Below are 19,420 nucleotides of genomic sequence, written 5' to 3' on the forward strand. Positions count from 1 at the left end.
TTTTTTCACGCCAGCATTGTCAGAAATATCTCATCATTTTTGTGGTGTTAAGAATTTTGGTTAGGTCCTTACCACCAGCTCTGATGAATAGGCTCCGCATTAAATTACATCAGCCCCTGTATTTTTTTTTACGGAGCGTAAAGACGATGTAGTTCAGGGCAGGCACTTGTCTCTTTGGATAGCCTATTCTTTGCGCGCAATCTCAAGTTAATGTGCATAGCCTAATTGTTGCTAGAAATACAACCACAACAACGCTCTTACAGTCAATGACTGATAGTAATAATACATCGTTCCTGGGTGGTTGTATGCCCCGAATAATTTGATGTAGCCTGCCACCATGCCAGCCGTTATCTTTATAGAACTTGTGTGGGGAAATGTTTGTCAAGAATCTGTCCATAAAAGGCACGGATTTTACTAACTCACACATACGTGTGGCCAATTGCATTTTGAACATTTTATTATGTTAAGGTCACTTTCGTACTCCCGGGGGTTTGGGTGATGACAGGGTGGGGCGCAAAACTTCGACAGCGCGTTTGGGGCACCTTCGCTGCTGAGTTCCTCATTTGTTCTTTTGCGCATTGAAAGCGGGAACGAATGCCGTTGAATGAACGGGCCAGCTATAGCCTAACTCGGATTTCTCTGCATTTTAGTGAACCACTTTAATAATAAAGAACAACTGCTCCAAAGTCTACAAAGTACTTGGATTGGATAGCTCGAAATGTTTATTCAGACGGGGATGCCTCATTGACACACAATGTAAGTTGACATTTCAACTTCTTCTATGATCAAATGTACTCGCTGTAAAATTGAAAGTCAACCAACCCTGTGAAGTAAGCGATGTAGCTAATTGTCAATTATGTTTTGGCCAGCAAACTTGGTTTTAGTTCGTCCTGAAGATGATGAATCCTAGTGCTTAGCTGATTGGCGTCTGGCTCAGATTTTCTTGAGCAATCTTAAATAGGCTACCTTTTGCGATGTAGGACTAGGGCCATGTTAAACTTGCCAAATCATATTTGTGAACAATCTCAGATTTAGATTAAGCACATACCAAACTGTTTCAAACATTCATCCACAAGTTGGGATTTGTTTGTTTGGCGTTGTTTGTTTATTTCAGTGGAATATCAGCAAATGAGATGAAATTGCACTTATTGCAGATGGTCCTATCTTTCCAAAACAATATGTAGTCCTATAGTTCTAGACTAGTAAAACAGATCTGTTATCATTTAGGCTACAGCTTGTGAATGCTGGCGAACAACAGGCCTGTGTTTGGGTGGAAATGCTAAGTCACACATTGACATTTAAGATAGGCCTGTTGCTTTCAGGTGTTTCTACATTTAAGCCATGAAATGAATCTTATAACAAATGGTCAGGGAAAAGTTTGTGGAAGATGTAAGCTCAAATGTTATCATATGGTGGGCATATCAGCCAAGTGTGTTTTAATGTCTGTTTTAATGTCTAAAACTCAACAAAGGTCATCAAAGTAACACAAATATTGCCATGTTTACCCTAATCAGTATCCATAATTTGTGTAATAGACCTATCTACAACAGGCTCATATGAGATGAGAAATATTTGAAGCTGCTTCATGAGATCTATTTCAAACTATTCTGTATAGGCTACCTAAGCATTAAACACAAACAATTTGCTGGATAGAGAAACATTTTGAGAAAAAAAAGAAATGTGGCACTTGTGTGCGACAGACAGTCCTCTGTCCTTGATGTTAATGTAAAACTAGACCTACAAAAATGGAGTCTATTACCTGTTAATGTATTAGTCCTAGGAACTTTTTGACCACTAACCTAGCCCACCCCCCAGAGGAGGCTGACACCTGGGGTACCGTGTTAGGGGTTACATATGGTTAGCCCTGGCCTAGTGGTCCAGTAGTGGTTAGGGAGTAGGGTTTTGGATCAGAGGGATGCAAGTTCAAACCCCACCCTTACCAGGGGCAAGACTGTATGTCCTTACACCTTCATGCATTACCTTGAGCCAGATGGGCCAGATGTCACAGTCAACTTGCCCGTGTCAAGAATAAGAAATGTTGCATGCTGACATAACTTGTCAGCTTTGCCATTCCTGCACATTATTATAATGAAATATATTTAGATGTAGACTATGTGCTTTGTTAATCTCAAGTCCTCTATTTTACCCTATCAATTATCAGTTGGGATTTAAAAGTTTTCTTTCTTGTAAAGGCTCTGTGGACCACATGAATGTATAATCTGTAGGATGTACTGTAATGACATCGCACTCAGGATTGCCTATGTTGTGAACATATGCCTATGGATCATAGTGGGTATTATGTAATAACTGAAACACCTAAAATTAGCCATATATAAATGCAGACAGAGGCACAGCAACTCAGAAAAAGTTGGGCTGTTTTGTTAAATGTAAATGATAATTAATGAAGATTTTGAAATTATACAACAAATATCTCCTGTATTATTTAGAGCATAGTGCTAGAAGTATAGCCTAGAAAGTACAGTAACCGTTGTTACACATTTAAATTTTTGAATAAGGTATTTATGGTAATTGTTCAGCAAACATGTTTCAAAAAAGTTGAAGTGTTGACGATAGGAATTAGATGTGGTGGCATACATTATAGGCCTACATGTAGGCTACACTTTAACTTAAGTATTTCACACATAAACACCAAGATTGTATAGGCTGTGCAGGTAACATTTAAAGGTCCAATATGTGGTGTTATTCCCAGAACGTATGCTGCTCAATGCCTATTGACAAATTGATCTTTCTCATGATTGAGTTATTTACTATCCTCATCAATTTCCAATTATTCACGATGGCTTGGACATATACAGTACATTTTTCATGCATGAATATCCTCTCTATATAAATGCAAAGTTTAGCAAGGTTCAGGAGAAGCCGTCTATGAAATGTTTTGTCTGTGTGTGTGTGTGAACCTACTGTAAATCTTCCAGAAAGACAGAATCTTGAACACATATGGGTTTGGATTCCTCTCTGAGGATTTTGCAGGTAGGGTTTAAGCTTTCTTCACTATGAAAAGAATGAGTGAGCTCACAACCAATGATGTCTGGGGTCTTCACAATCCCCTCCAGGTTTTTCCACATTACAGAGTGTTGCTGATGTAATAGCCAGGAAAGGGTAAACTTTGCAAGTATATAAACAGACACTGGGGATGAGTATTTATCACAAGTCTATACATTACGTGCAGTCATCCAAAATGTTGAGGAGACGTCTACACAAGTCAAGTACTGATTGTTATGTGCTCAGACTCAAAACTCTCCTTACAGTTTACCTAAAAATAGACTGTGCAGAAATGTAAAGTTTCTCAAAGAACTTTCAGTTTAAATCTGTGGGGGAACTCCTAAAATCTCATCTGAGGATGAGGAACCTAAAAAGTTCACAGAAGAACTATTGGTACCAAATTGGTTATTTGAAGAACCCATATATTTTCTTGAAGGTTCCTCCTTTGGAACCTTTGATTGCCACTATAGAAGAACCTCTTAAGAGAACGCTCTTTCCAGACCTTTTAGGTTCTTCAGAGAACTTTTATGCCCCCCACAGAGCATCTGAGGGTTCTTTCAGGAGACATTTATCTGGGCTGATGACTGAATGGTAACAGACTTCTTAAAAAAATGTTTCTGCCTCTTTCGTGCCTTCATTATTTGATAGGGCCGTAGAGAGAAGACAGGAAATGGTTGGGGGAGAGAGACTGGGTCCTGTTGTGAAATGACCCAGGCCGGATCCAAACCTGTGTGCCCTTGGGCAATGGTTGCCCATATATGGCGTATTGAGCAGTGCACTGCAGGCAGACAAATTTTTGCGAGCAGTGATACAGCAGGCCTACATGCACTCATTGATCACATGTATGATCACATCTATTGTTTGTGTAACACATCATGGAAACTTGATCAATTGTGACCTTCGTTATCTGGTGGTTCACTTATTTTAGCGCTCTGTTTGTTTTTTGTTCTGCAGAACTGCTTTAAAACAGACTTGTTTACCTAAATCCCAGCTATCTTAAACTGCCATTGTAAAAAAGTGGCATCATTTGGTTGCATCTAATCTAGGCCCAATCAATGTGCAGGGAATTCGGCCAATTCGTTGTAAACACCATCTTGAACATTGGAACGCTGAACCGGCACCAGTCACCTTTGACCTTTCTCTGACCACAAATAGAAATGATGCATGAACCAACATTGATTTTATTGGATTTATTTAAAAACACACTATCCCCACAAGCATAAGTGCAATGACAGCATACAAGCTCTTGCAAGTAATAGGTATATTTTTAACGTTTTATAATACTCATAGCAAACTTTTTTACTCTAAGCTACCATTGACACCACAATATCAGTGTCAGTCTCGTAAGGCCAGCATGTCTTTCAGCATGGAGAACCCCATTTTACACATATATACAGTATAAATACTGTAGTTCAGTATAACCACTTGGAATGGTCAGTGGTTGTAAACATCAATGAAAAGTTTGGAAAGTGCTATTTATGTTGTGCCTTTTAACATGTACTAAGTCCATTTAGGTCCAAATAATTAAGACTATGTATTGATCACTATTGTGTTTTCTCAATCAACTTGATTGATTAAAAATGACATACATGCTATTGTATTTAACATGGACTTCACTGCCATCCGTGTAATTTCTGTCCCAGAACTCTTTTGTGTCATATGAATTGACATTTATGTTCCAGGTTTCTTGAATATATATATTATATATATATTTATTTATATATTATATATATTATATATGATTATATTATATATTATATATATTATTATATATATATTTTTATTACAAGGATAGCCCCTTGAGATGTGCCATCTCATTTTCGAGGGGGTCCTAATATTAAATTGGTGAAATGTAGGTGTCCCTCTGCTTCTCCCCTCTCTCTGATTGAATAAACAAAAGGCATCATCGTTGGCCCTACCTTGGCTTAACGGTAGGGCACTATGTTACCACGCCGGCGACCCGGGTTCGATTCCGGTCCAGGTCATGTGCTGATCCTTCCCCGTCTCTCACTCCCCACTCGCTTCTCGTCCCATTCTTTGCTGTACTGTCCAAATAAAGTTGGGGGGGGGGGGAATGAAACAGAAATGCCATGAGGTTGTTGTGTGGCGATAAAGAGTTATTTTCTCCTCTCATCTTAGGGCCCAGGCTTCTTGAAATCACGGGTAAATTTGCAAGGTATACATACAGTGAGGAGAATAAGTATTTGATCCCTTGCTGATTTTGTTGGTTTGCCCACTAATAAGGACATGATCATTCTATAATATTAATGATAAAATGTATTCTAATATAGAGAGACAGAATATCAAAAAGAAAATCCAGAAAATGACTTTGAAGAATATATTTTAATTGATTTGTATTCCATTGAGGAAAATAAGTATTTGACCCCTCTAGTCAAAGAAGACAAAATTACTTGGTGGCAAAGCCCTTGTTTTCTCATACAGAGGTCAGATGTTTCTTTCAGTTAATGACAATGTTTGTGGATATATTAGAAAGGATTTTTGTCCGCTTTTCTTTGCAGATCATCTCTAAATCACTTAAGTTGTATGACTGTAGCTTGCCAAATGGGAGCTTCTATTCCCTTCACAGGATTAGTATAGGGTTAATGTTTGGAAACTGTCTAGGCCACTTCATGACCTTAATATGCTTCTGCTTGAGCTACTCCTTCGTTGCTTGGGCTGTATGTTATGGATTATTATCATATTGGGAGGCCAATCCATGACCCACCTTCAGTCTAGTGGTGGTGGGAAAGAGGTTGGCATGCAGCATTGTACGTTTACATGTCTCCTTCCATCCATTTCTTGACGATGTGAAGTTGTCCTGTGTCTTGGCCAGACAAACAACCTCAAAACATAATGTTACCACTTTCATTTATGATGTTGGAGAAGGTGTTGTTCTTGGGATCATAGGCAGCATTTCTCTTCCTCCAAACACATCGAGTTGTGTTAATGCCAAACCGTTTGATTTTGGTGTCATCTGATTCCAGCACCTCCCAATCATATCCTAATCCAGTTTGATGTTCATTGGCAAACGTCAGGTGAGCCTGAACAGGTTCCTTCTGAAGCCGGGGTACCATACATGCACTGCAAGATTTTAATCCGCTGTGGTATCAAGTGTTTCCAATAGTTTTCTTAGTGATTGAGGTCCCAGCTGCCTTGAGATCATTTCCTAGCTCCTCCCATACAGTTTTAAGGTGCTTTATCTCCTTTTTTCTGGTTATTAAATTCCCACAAGGTCAAATCTTGTATGGAACCAGAGACAGGCCTCAGATTGATGATTGATGATCATTTTGTATGTCCTAAAATTGGGAATAAATGCACCAACAGTTTGCTCTTTAATATCCAGGAGCCCATTTCAGCCTTGTTGAGTTCTAAAATCTTGTCCCTGACATCCTTTGACAGCTTTTTGGTCTGTCCCATGTTGGCGAGTTTAGTTTGATTGATTGACTGATTCTATGGACTGATTCTGCAGATTCAATGTGTCTTTTGTGCAGGTTACTATTAACAGGTGTGTTCAATTCAGATAACAAGTTGATTGGAAGTGCCATTTGATCTGCGGGATCAGAACTCTTAATGGTTGGCAGGGGATCAAATACTTATTTCCCTCAATTAAATATAAATCAATTATTATATATTCTTTAGAGTTAATTTCTGGATTTTCTTTTTGACATTCTGTCTCTCCATATTAGAATACATATTATCATTAACATTAAAGGGACAGTTTGGTCAATTTCAACATGCAGTTGTAATGCTCACACTACCCTGGACTTGTCAGTGCCTGAGATTTTTTTTTTCTTCTTCTTCAGCCGTTTCCGAGATCCTGGTCATTGTAATGGGGGCAGCTCTTTGTTTACATTTCAAAAAACATTTTTATTTATTCCCAAAAACATCCAAAAGGTTATAAAACATCAGCAGACAACTAGCAAACAGCAGTACCTTTTGGGAAAATATTTGGAGTTGGCCTATGTTTCATTTTTAAAAAATGTAAACAAACGCTGCCCCCATTAGAATTGCTCATATCTCGGAAAGGGCTGAGCCGAAAAATGTGGCATCACCAGGTACTGACAAGTCAAGGGTAGCGTGAGCAATACAACTGCATGTTGAAATTGACCAAACTGTCCCTTTAAAGACTGATCATGTCTTTATTAGTGGGCAAACCAACAAAATCAGCAAGGGATCAAATACTTATTCTCCTCACTGTACGTGTCCATCCTCCTCTCTGCAGTCTGAGATACCAAACAGGTGATGAATTAAGATTTTTTCTTCTGATCTTGTGTTTCAGGCTTCTTGAAATCACTGGCAAATGGTGGAGATGGAAGGTCCAGCTCTTTCTCCCGTTCGCGCTGCACTTGATTCACCTCCAACAGTCAGGTGAGAAATTCAGAAGCAACAGCAGCAAACACTCATGTGGGCTACAGAAATAAACACACTTTAAAGTAGACAAGGCAACACCTAGGAATAAAAGATTTATTTATAACAACAACAACATGTATATAGCACAATATCACAACTATCATTTGACTTAAAGTGCACACTTTGAACATTTATTAATGAACCAACTATAAACAAAACATTTTGAAGTGTTTGTAAATGAGTAAGGACCGACAAGCGGCTGAAGAGAGGACTGGGAATCGAGTTCTACTTGATGAGTTTTATGTGTGCCTGCCTCCCAGACACTTGCATATCTAGTGGTTTTATCTCTTGTCTCTTTGGAGGACAGACATTCGGGACTGCTACAGCTGTGCTAGTGCTGTGTTCGTAACATAGATTTTTTTTTACTCATTTACAAACATTGATAAATGTTCTGTTGATTAGTAGGTCTTTATTTGCAAACGGTTTAAAGCTTTTTAGAGACAGATATTCTAAAGTGCTACCACCGACAATAAGAAGAACCCGTATATACTGTACGTAGACTTCCAAAGTTTCCTCCTGCCTTAGAAGAAGAAATAAATGCTATTATTATAATATAATAAGTAATAAACTGAAAATGATTATTGTGTTCTTTTTCATACTTCAGTGCTCTTTTGACTTTGGACTTACTTTTTCCACTTTGTGTTTTCTTGCTACTCTATATGTATCTGTTGGGCTCTCTGTTTCAGACCTGTACTGCAAATAACACAAGCATGCTCCTTATTTTATCTTGTGCAAGCTTCTTCATGTATAGTCCTTAACACTGTATTCACATGTTATTAATATTCTATTTATTTTCATAACAAGTACAGATGTGATGGAAGCATGACGTCAATTGCGGTATGGTTGTCCTCTACAGGCTTGCTCCTCAGATAGTGTTTGACCTTGTTAGGCCATCCTTTGTGGAAAGAATATGCCGTTCCACTCATTGTATGTTCCCATTTCAACATGTACAGAGTAGTGAACATCGCATTCACTTCCTATCCCGATACAGTGAAATTTCCCTTTCATTTACTTTAAATGGAGGTGAAATTTCAGGCATTTTTTTAATGAGGACTGCATATGGACGGAAAGCAACAGCAACTACTCATGTACAAAAGCATACAAGTCTAAACTGATACTGATTATCATCATTTTTGAACTATAAAGCACACCTGAACATTAGCTGCACGCACCCAACAAATTTAAGATGAAAAAATATTTTGATAGCACCTCTGTATAGGCCGCAGGTCCCCATGTTGTAGCATGATACTGTATATGTATGTACACAACAATAGCTCTGGAGCCAACTCCCTCCACTCTGTGCTTGTCACACTTAGGCTGACAATCCACACATTAGCCACAATCGGGAGCGTGTCTATGTTCCCACAGCGCACTGGTCTGTCTCACATCACTAAGATTTTTAAGATTAATTTTCAGGTCTATTGGTCCCACAGAATATTCCTGCCATTCCATGTTCTCAAATGTCTAAGAGTTTATTCATATTTAGGCCCTATGCTCCATGGCGGAGAGAAAGGCACATTCTCTTAGTTTACTCAGAAATGTGGGAACAGAGTTTTTGAACATAGGGCCTGTATTTGAATAATTTCTTTAAAATATGGGAACATGGAACAGCAGGAATAAGCTGTGGGACCATTGGGCTGTGGGGCTAATGGGCTCTGGGACCAATGGGCCGTGGGAACATAGAGCTGACCCCCCACATCCTTGTATTAGCTGCAGGGTTCAATGCATGAGAAAGAAGTTGCATCTTACAGTACAGAAATTATGGTACATGGAAATGGAATGTTGACACTTATGCATTTGGTAAAAAGGTCCTAAGTACATGAAACATCCAGGCCATGTTTGATGTTTGATTTTTGTAAAGCCACAGCTTATTTTGTGCTTGAGCCAATTTCACACTATGGCATGTTTGAAACAGGAAACTCTCAGAGAAGATCTCAGAGAATCCAAGCAGATTGTTTCCACAGGCCTTGGTTCTAGAAATGCAGCAAGCTAAACAATGGCTAGTTTCATAAATGTATTGACTTCTATTTTTACTAGATGACCACTAGATTTTGCCGTTTCATTAAGTTTTCGATAGCCATCTATGTCACTCCCAACAAACAGAAGGTGTGTTGGAGTGTCTAGTTTCATGTTATTTTAAAAAACATGTGAAAACGTATTTTTAAGTTTTTGGCATTCGACACATGAGATTCCATTGACCGTGGCTCAAGTAATGTTGCTGGAGCAGCGTGACCCTTGGTTTTGGTGTAAAGATCACTATCATCCCCATCTGAGCCAACAGGGACATCGGGACAAGGTAATACGTTGGAGCTGAAAGCCGGAAGCTCCCACACAGAGTTGCTGACACAATTGGGCTGTTTGGAATGACTGTCTGCGTTAAAAAAAAGACTATGGAGTGCATTTTCCTGTAGATCTATGGTCATTGAAATCAACAGATTTTAGTGCTATTTGGACAGGATTTAGTGCACAGGATTTAGTCACATCTGGCAACCCTGCTCTCACTCCCTTGGAAAGAAGTGAACCCTGTTGGTAGCAGTGGTAGAGTTGCTGGCTCGTTCATCACCCAACCTTTCTGTGTATACAAATAGAATGAAGAGGGTTGGACAGGGGCAGGTTATTAAAGTGTATCCCGCCGGATTTATTGTGCAGATTCACTTTGAGGACTTTGAGCTTGAAGAGGCCCTTGGGTGTATCTATGACTAGGTTATAGTGAACAGGGGGAGGGGCAGGTAATTAAGGTGGATGATGGATACACATAGTAGGGACTCACTAGGTTCACGCCATCTAGTAGGTTGCACTCGCTTGAATAAATGTCCACAGAGGGGGTTAGGTTTTGTTGACATAATGCAGGTTTAAGGAAGGAAACATTTTCAATTTTACTTTTAAAGTCAGAATTTCACTTGATGACAACAGATTTGGCTCTGACTGTCACAAGTAAGTCTCAAGTCAGGTCAACTCACGTTAAGTCACATTTGACCAAGTCCAAGTCCAAGTCGTACCCAAGCCAAGTCTAAGTTCAAGTCTCATTTTTTCCCTGGTCCTCCTAAATTCATTACCTCTCTACACTGTTATACATGCCCCCCTTTGCCAGTCACATTCTTAACAAAAATAGTAGGCCTTTTGAGGCCTACAGTCTGAGATGGTGACAGGAAGCTAGTGGGACAGAAAGGTTGGATCGGGAAATTACCCCGGCCGGACTCGAACCGGGGTCCCTGTGGGCATGCAAGCCCAAATGTGGGGGGCTTAGTGCACTGCGCCACAGCGCCCCCAGCATTAGTGGCATTTGGTACAGTGAGCGATCCCAATTGATTAAAACATCTACATCAGATGAGCAAGTCTAATACTAAGTCAGTCACAATAATAATAATTAGAACAATAATTTATGTATTAAGCAACAATTTTCAACAGTCAGCCATGCCTCCTTTGTCCAGCTGCACCCGTCTATTCTCATTTTTCTTGACTAACATACCAATTGCTCCTGTCTGTCCACTAGTCCAATTACACTCTCTACTTCCGTGGCTTTCGTTTCATTCTGTCTTTTCCCTTGACTCCACACTGCTCTGTCTTTTTTCCGTGGCCTCCTCTCTGTCAGGTCTCCATTTATATTTCTGTTGATCATGTTGGTTCTGATCATGTCCCTTGTTTTGATTTTGATTTGGCAGTGATGAGTTGCGCAGACAACTGCAATCTGGTCCTCACCAATGTGCAGGGAGGCTTCACGTCGCCACGCTACCCCTCTGACTACCCCCAGAGTTGCTCTTGCAAGTGGACGTTACTGGCTCCCGCCGGATTTATTGTGCAGATTCACTTTGCGGACTTTGAGCTTGAGGAGGCTCTGGGGTGTATCTATGACAAGGTTATAGTGAACACGGGACCCAGTCAGGAGATGAGGTTCTGTGGCCTCACGGCCAACGGACTGACACTTAATTCAAGTGGGAATTTGATGGAGGTGTCCTTTAACTCGGACTTTAGCGTCCAAAAAAAGGGATTCAGTATCACTTACAAACAAGGTATGTCTGCAAGTTGCATGTGTCTTCCCAGGCATTCAGCTGACATTCATTATATCCCTGGAACGTGGTGTTTTGCCTTGACGGTCCCCCAATCTGCTGCCACAGATATTCTTTGTAACTTTTGAAAAGGTGCACGGATTTGCACCCCATCTTGTGTGCCAACGATAGGTGCATATCAATTACATTGAGGCCAGTACTTAAGTCTCGATCAGTGATTCTCAAACTGTGGCCCGGGGTCCACTGGTGGGCCCTGAAGGTATTCAAAGTGGGCCTTGAAACATCTTCTAAAAGTCAAAAGTGTGTGTGTGTGTGTGTGTGTGTGTGTGTGTGTGTGTGTGTGTGTGTGTGTGTGTGTGTGTGTGTGTGTGTGTGTGTGTGTGTGTGTGTTTCAACTGACTATTTATTTGAGTTTATTGTTTATTGGGTCAGGGGTGAGCCCCAAACTTTTGTGAAAATTTCACGTGGACCCCAAGTAGGAAAGGGTTGGGGACCCCTGGTCTAGATGGAAATAGGGGTCTAGAACCTGAAGCTGAAAAATAAAATAAAAGCTTTAAAGAATGTAGCATTCCTTTTGAAGTAAACCACTTGAAGACAAATTCACAGATTTTGTTATACAATACTCTAGGGTTCTAGGAAGGAATCTAATTATTATTTTTAACTTGTGGTGATATTTGTTTTTTTTGTTATTATGTTTCAATCGATGTGTAAACAATACCATGCACTATACCCATTAACTGGCCAGGATCTTGATAAGAGTAAAAACATGACGCATCCTCATGTACTGAGAAATTCAGAATTCTCCTTTAATGGTATAAGACCCCACAAAATATTTGATTTCACACAAAAAGCCACATTGAGCATTAAACACTTCAAATGATGTCACTGGCAGGCAGTAAGGAAGCTAATGCTAAGAGTCAGCAACTCATGTGAACAAAAGGGATTTAGAACAAGATACTTTCTTAAATTCTCTATTGCTATCATCATTCAATCCTTCATTCATTCAGGTTTTATCAATGGACTCTGGGGGTTGCAACCCTTAGGTTGTGGAGGTCCTGCAGGGAGTTGCAGACAGATTTGACAGAACATGGATTTTGAAAACGGGAAAATCACATGTGCATAGTTAATAATTCCAAAAAATATTCAGTAACAGTTGAATGGTTATGAAATGTGCTTAATGTTTTGTGTTTGGTGAGGGGTCGCAAAATGATTCTAAGCTCTAAGAGGGGGTCCTGGCAGCAAAAAATGGCCACCACTGGGTTCCAGTGTGCTGTGAATTTTTATTGCATTTAGTGTTTGTCCCTCAAAAATGTTCAGGCATGATATCGGTAAGTCCTTGTTGCCTGCCATTCTACATGTTGTCCTTCAGGTTTAAAGCTTGGAATATTAAGTTTCTTTGGTAACACTCTATGATACAGACTCCTTGTTAAGCATTAGTTATGCATTTGTTAAGCATTATTTAAACCTTAGATAACCCTTTGTAAAACATTCATAAACCACTATCTCTTTAGTATTTCCCATTACTTAATCATTAACATACACTATTATTGGTTTTTGATACTGATACACGTGTGTGAGAAAGTCGGGGAAAGATTGGCAAATGATACAGAAACCATTCATCATTTGCCAATCCTTCCCCGACTCTCTCACACACATGTATCAGTATCAAAAAAGCATTAATAGTGTATGTTAATGATTAAGTAATGGGAAATAATAAAGAGGTCATGGTAAACAAATGTTTCACAAAGGGTTATCTAAGGTTTGAATAATACTTAACGAATGCATAACTAATGCTTAACAAGGAGTCAGTATTGTAACGTGTTCGGTAGGCCTAAGTGGTAGCAGGACTTGCCAGCTGGGCCCCTGTTGTTGTTGTGTGTTTTTTTTTTTTTTTTTTTTGCAACAATCCAGCAATATGCACACACCTGAAATGCACGTTGGTGAGTATTATTGTATGATTGCGTATGCAGTAAGTATAATAGTAAATGTATTTTTGTATTAATCGTTTTAGGGCCGCAATATGCTTACTGCAGGACACACGTGCACAAATGCATTGTGATGCGTATTTTATGTCAATTTTACACATGGTAATTCAGTTGAACACCAGGTACTTGTGTGCGCGCTCAAGGTGCGATATTGACACAACTGCTCAGACAGTGGTGATCTCCCGAAAAATTGCCTTGGTGTTAGTGATGTTGAGAGACAAGTCTTGTTGGCAACCCCTAAATACCTCCAGTATTGTGGGTAATGCTCTGAGGGTTCTGCAGCAAGTATGTTCAGTTGCTTAGCACTAGAGACAGTCTGTATAAGCTTCGCACACAGTTGTACGTGTGTGTAAGGTCACACAGTAAGCATATTCCTGCCTTAATGTTGTACACTTTTGGATGAATTACTTCAAACAAAGTGTTTCAAAAGACAAAAGGTGTGCCTAAAATGAGTAAACCTTCTACAGTTTGCAAAAAGTTCTCGTTAGCGGCATTTTGTTTCTTGTTTACTGAACATGCACCCTGGTCTGTTTGTTTCCATTGCAGTTGCCGTGGCGCTGCGGAATCAGAAAGTGGCTCTACCGGGCACGCTCAAGGATGTTGTGAAAGTATCGAGTGGAGTGTCATTGCTTCCTCTTAGCCAGTTCACTGTGTGCTTTGAGATTGCTCGTTCGGGCGACAGGAACGTTGAAATGATTTTTTCCGTCAGCTCTGGATCTGGATATGGCTTGGCTTTCGGCAAGACCAAGTCAGGGATGACACTCATCATCAACAGTCAGGAATGCTCGATAAACGGCTTCATAAAGAGCACAGACATAACCTCCACCATGAAGACCTTGTGCCTCACATTTTCCAGTGATACAGGAAGGGTGAGCTTACAGTTTGAGGGCAACTACCGAAGTAAGGTTTGTAGCAAACTCAAACAGGAGGACGCCAAATTCCAAGGCCTTCAGTTGGGCGCAGCGGTAGCTGGAAGTTCAAGTTCGAGTTCAAGTGAGGAATCGGATGATATCGAGAGCTTTGATGGTTTCATTTACAACTTCAGACTTTGGAGTCAGGCCATGACCTCTTCAGAACTGTCCTCCTTGACCTGTGATTCAACAGGAGACCTAATAGACTGGGACAATAGCTTCTGGGATATCCCATCCTCCTATGCACGCACAGATGCCAGTCTGAGCTGCAGTAAGTATCTTTTTTGGTGGTAGATGATCTGCATTTATATACTGCCTTTCCACTCCTTTGAGCCTCACATTCACACTCACATTCACATACTGGTGGCAGTGGTTGCCACAGAGGGTACCACCCTGGGAACAGGAGCAACTTACTGGGGTTAAGTATCTTTCTCAAGGACACATTAATGGGGTCAGGCAGAGTGGGGCTCGAAACTGCAACCTTCTGGTTGCTGAACGGCTCCTCTACCACCTGAGCCACCACCGTCCATAATATCTCAAGTGTATAATTGAGTCATTCCTTTTATCACATCATCACCTTTCACTTGGCTGACACTTTTGTCCAAAGCACCTTATGGTTGTTTACAGGGTATTGGTTACAGCGCCTGAAGCATTGTGGGGTTAGATGCGTTGCACAAGAGTCCTTCAGCTATTGATGGAGGTGTAGGGAGAGGCAAGAGTGGGGTTTGAACCCACAACCTGATGAACCTAAGACAAACTCCTCATCCATTTCGCCACAGCTGTCTGCCTGCCTTGTCTGTCTGAACACAGGACTATTTCCAAAAGTATTTTTGGATCTGTTTGGGCCTTTGCTTTGGCAGATAGTACAAGAGGAGACAGGAGATGAGCAGAAGATAGAGAGGGGTAGGGGTGGGGTTGGGAAATGACCCAGGCCAGACGCGAACCGGGATCCCCATGAAAATGGGTGGCTCAGCATTAGACCTCTTAGCTAAAACTGAACGCGAATTCCAAATACCTACGCCTGACGGCACAGTTGACACATAGTGACTGTCCTCCCGAGGTCTTTGACGAGGGGTCAATAGGGTTTTGGCAGACTCCAATAGTACAGACGATTGATGTGTAGAATCAAGACATTGGTAGTAAGAAGGAAGAGATAACATATCATAAGTCACACAGCAACACAACAATTACTGTCACAGCAATAGGTTTACCTGCACTTACATTCAAATGGAAAAAAAAATTCTATTGAAGTTAACTTGTATGATTTTGTTTGTGTTATTATTGGGCGCCCAAGGCTAAGGAATGGTTAGGGAATCGATCTTGAACATAGAAGACTGCAGGTTGGAATACCATACAAGACATGACTGAAGTGCCCTTAGCCAAGGTGCCTAACCCCTTCAGGGACTGTAACCAATATCCTGTATTAACTGTAAATAGTTATCATAAAGAGGTAGCACCAAAAGCTAACTAACAAATCGCTGCATGATTACATTTTGAGCTCTAATATTTGTCCAGATTAACACTTGTGTTTGGTTGATTAGCACAGGTGTTCATGTTGTATGTAACTTGTTTTGGTATTTGGAGTGTGTTGCTTGAGCCGTGACAGTGCTTACTAGTTATTGGTATGTAATAGACCTACCATAATTTACTCTTCATGCTGGTTCTTATGGTTAACATAAGTTTACATACAGGGGTTAGACAACGAAACCGAAACACCTGGTTTTAGACAGCTTTGGCTATAGCAGCCCGGCCTTGTATATTGACCCTGTGGAGCTCCCGACAGACAGTTCTGGTGGAAACGGGAGACTTGAGGTGCACATTTAATTCTGCCGTGATTTGGGCATCTGTGGTTTGTTTTTTAATACAATCTGGGTTAGTACCCAAACATCTTTTTCAGACAGCCTTCGCTTAAAAAGTTAAACTGGGCATTCCTCTTGCGTCCAGTTGGATGTAGGTAAATTCCTCTTGGTGGTATGCTGACATTACCTCATGATACATCATAAAGACTTGCTGCCTTGGTCACAGATAAGCCATTAAGACGTCCACCAATAATTTGTCCTCTTTTGAACTCTGCTATGTCACCCATAATGTTGTATGCATTGCAATATTTTGAGCAAAACTGTGCTCTTACCCTGATAATTGAACCTTCACACTCTGGTCTTACAATGCAATTTTCAATTAAGGAATATTGGCCACCAGACTGGTCCACTTTTTTTTTCTTTTAACAGTTTTTATTGATTTTCTTCAGAAAAAAAGACAGTATAATTACAATTGTGCAATGCACTCAGTGAACAACCCTCCCCAAACTCCCACCCATTTACCCACCCTCAGCTAGCCTATAGACAGTGATTGAGTTATAAGTAATATGAACATACACAGGCGCACACGCACGTGCGCGCACGCACACACACACACACACACACACACACACACACACACACACACACACACACACACACACACACACACACACACACACACACACACACACACACACACACACACACACACACACACAGGGGAAAGAGAGGGGGGAAAAAAAGGGGGGGGGGGGTGTCATCTATTCATGAATTGGTTCTTGTATGCTGTCATAATATGTAAGGAAAGTATTCCAGGTTCTCTCAAATCGCTGAATAGATCCCTTCAGCGTATAGCGTATTTTTTCCAATTTTAAGAAGGACATTGTGTCATTAATCCACTTCCTAAATGTCGGGGGCCTTTGCTCCTTCCATTGTAGGAGTATCTGCCGCCTCGCCAGGAGAGATGTAAAGGCTATGACAATATAAAAGTCACTCTTAATCGATCTTGTTTCGTCAGTGAAACCAAAAATTGCACAAATTGGATTTGGAGGGATTGTGGTGCCACTCATCACAGAGTATGCATTAAAAATGTCTGTCCAAAAGGCTTGCAAGAGTGGACAAGACCAGAACATATGGAAGAGATCAGCAGGTTGATTTTGACAACGAGGACAGGAGGAATCCATATTGGGAAATATCTTTGCCAGCTTGGCTTTGGTCCAATGCACTCTCAGGATAATTTTGAGTTGAATTAGACTATGTCTGGCACAGGGGGAAGAGGTATGTACTAAGTCTAGAGCTGCTTCCCATTGGTCTTCTCGCATTTCTTGTCCAAGGTCCTTTTCCCATAATTGCCTAACTTCTTGCAATGAATGGGGAGATATATTGTTAATGATACCATAAAGTCTTGAAATCAATCCTTTTCCTTGTGGGGACAGAGAGCAGACTGGTCCACTTTAGCCATGAAACTTTCCACACTGAAATGATACACGTTTCAGTTTCATTGTCCAACCCCTGTACTTGCAGCTTGAGCCTCACTGTTTGCTGAAAGAGCATAAAAAAGGCATTACAGTAGTCAGGTCTTGGCGAAGCATGAATGAGAGTGAGAGCATCACGTTTCACGTAGCAGAACTTAAGCCGGACAGCGTTAGAGGCAGATGGAGGGCATCTGCAACTTTACTGTTACAAAACGGACAGTTATGGTAATGTACAAAGATGTATCGTTTCTGTCTTTCACTGGGAGTTTTGCTCCAAGTAGTGCACCTGTGTCAGCATTTAACGGTCAGCATTGTAAGAATCTTAGACAAAAAAATTATCCGAGATTTGTAGCAGCATATATGTGGATAAAACAAACAGGCACTGACCCCTGAACATACTGAATTTTGACACGTTTTTAAATCGTACGCATTGAATATAGTATCTATCGACTTTGTATTAAGTGCAAAAGTCTTCAGCTTTGCTTGTGATAATTGGATGTTATGTTGTGTCACTATGACAAACCCGGACAGGATTTGGGTTATTTGCCCACATATTCTGACTTGGGACAGATGAGAAGCCATATTCCTAGCAAAAAGATAGTGCTGGGGTTTTATCCACGTTAATTGCAATGCTGAGGTGTCAGGAACAGCTAATTAGAAGCATCTCTTCTGACTTGTTTTTTTTTTTTGATCGGATAAGGAAGCCTTGTGTTGTTTTATTCCATTAACACTAACCCATTCTAATCCTTGCTCCCTGCAGACTGCTTCCCTTCTTGTGTACATTTGTCAACCCCTCCATCTAGTGGTGAGTTTGGGGCTAACATACTGAAGTGTGGATTTGCTTTTTATTGTTTTGCACGTTTTGTCACCAGAAGATGACATCAGCTGACTCATTAATATTTAATTTTATTACTCAATCAATTAACAATTTAATTGCATTATCAGCCTAAATCCCATGTCCCCTCAGCTGCTTAACCTTATGTTTCTGTTTTGACAGCCCTAACTATTTACATGTGATTGTTTTGAGAACTTATTTTGAAGTGAGAACACAGTTATTGGGCTTGAGCCAGTAAGCTCACATAATCAATCAATAATCAATCAATAATCATTTTTTATTACTTTGTGTTTTACTGAAAGTGTAATTATAAACCATTTACTGAGAGGCACAAGAGAGAAATAAAATAGACGGTTGTCAAATCATTATTAGAGTTTCAATAATTATTAATTTCAACTCTTCAATAGTTATATTAACACTGGTATTTTCCTGTGTGTTGTAATTTGTGTGAAGGTACGTCAACACCTACCTTGCCCTCGGAGACCACCACCAGCTGTTCCTACCCTAATCCAGGTTGCCCAGGTAACGAGCTCTATTTCATCCAATAATCCCATGAACGACCTGATGTGATGTGATGTTCAGGGCAAGACGGGCGTATACATCTGGCATACAGGGCATTTTCCTGATGCAGTTTATTGTTTGTCATTATTTGTTTTTTGTGTTTTTTTGTTTTCTTTTCTTTGTCCTTTTTCCTTAAGGACTGGTCCACAGTTTGGGAGTGGCCAATTGGTCCATCTTCAGTATAAATCTGTCTGAATCAATCAGGATATAGTAGGAAAACACACATCTTGGATGCAGCGGCAGGGCACTGTGCATTCTTCACAGGAGCATGGCGTTAATGTTTTGTTTTGGTTGAAGTTCATGCTTGTAAATGTGAGGAGATGGCATTGTGTCCTGACCATGTGTATACAAAAGGGCAGACAGTGCAGTGAGTGATATTTTTGATATTTTTTGACATTTATTGATAGGTAAATGACATGAAGAGAGCTGAAGAG

General features: G+C 40.4%; 1 protein-coding gene across 5 annotated transcripts in view; it reads left to right on the forward strand.

The window, feature by feature from the left end:
- Positions 1–506: 506 nt before the first annotated feature.
- adgrg6 (adhesion G protein-coupled receptor G6) overlaps positions 507–19,420 on the forward strand; it is a 42,639-nt gene continuing 23,725 nt past the window's right edge. For 3 of the 5 annotated variants that reach the window (XM_063222902.1, XM_063222904.1, XM_063222905.1), the window contains exons 1-6: positions 507–756; positions 7,283–7,371; positions 11,076–11,423; positions 13,952–14,587; positions 18,351–18,395; positions 18,879–18,947. In XM_063222902.1, the coding sequence (XP_063078972.1) occupies positions 755–756; positions 7,283–7,371; positions 11,076–11,423; positions 13,952–14,587; positions 18,351–18,395; positions 18,879–18,947 (1,189 nt within the window). In that variant the 5' untranslated portion in view covers positions 507–754. The remainder of the gene's footprint in view (positions 757–7,282; positions 7,372–11,075; positions 11,424–13,951; positions 14,588–18,350; positions 18,396–18,878; positions 18,948–19,420) is intronic. The other 2 variants (XM_063222903.1, XM_063222907.1) reach the window with 1 other exon arrangement.

The sequence above is a fragment of the Engraulis encrasicolus genome, chromosome 18 (assembly GCF_034702125.1).
Source record: "Engraulis encrasicolus isolate BLACKSEA-1 chromosome 18, IST_EnEncr_1.0, whole genome shotgun sequence".
Taxonomy (NCBI): domain Eukaryota; kingdom Metazoa; phylum Chordata; class Actinopteri; order Clupeiformes; family Engraulidae; genus Engraulis; species Engraulis encrasicolus.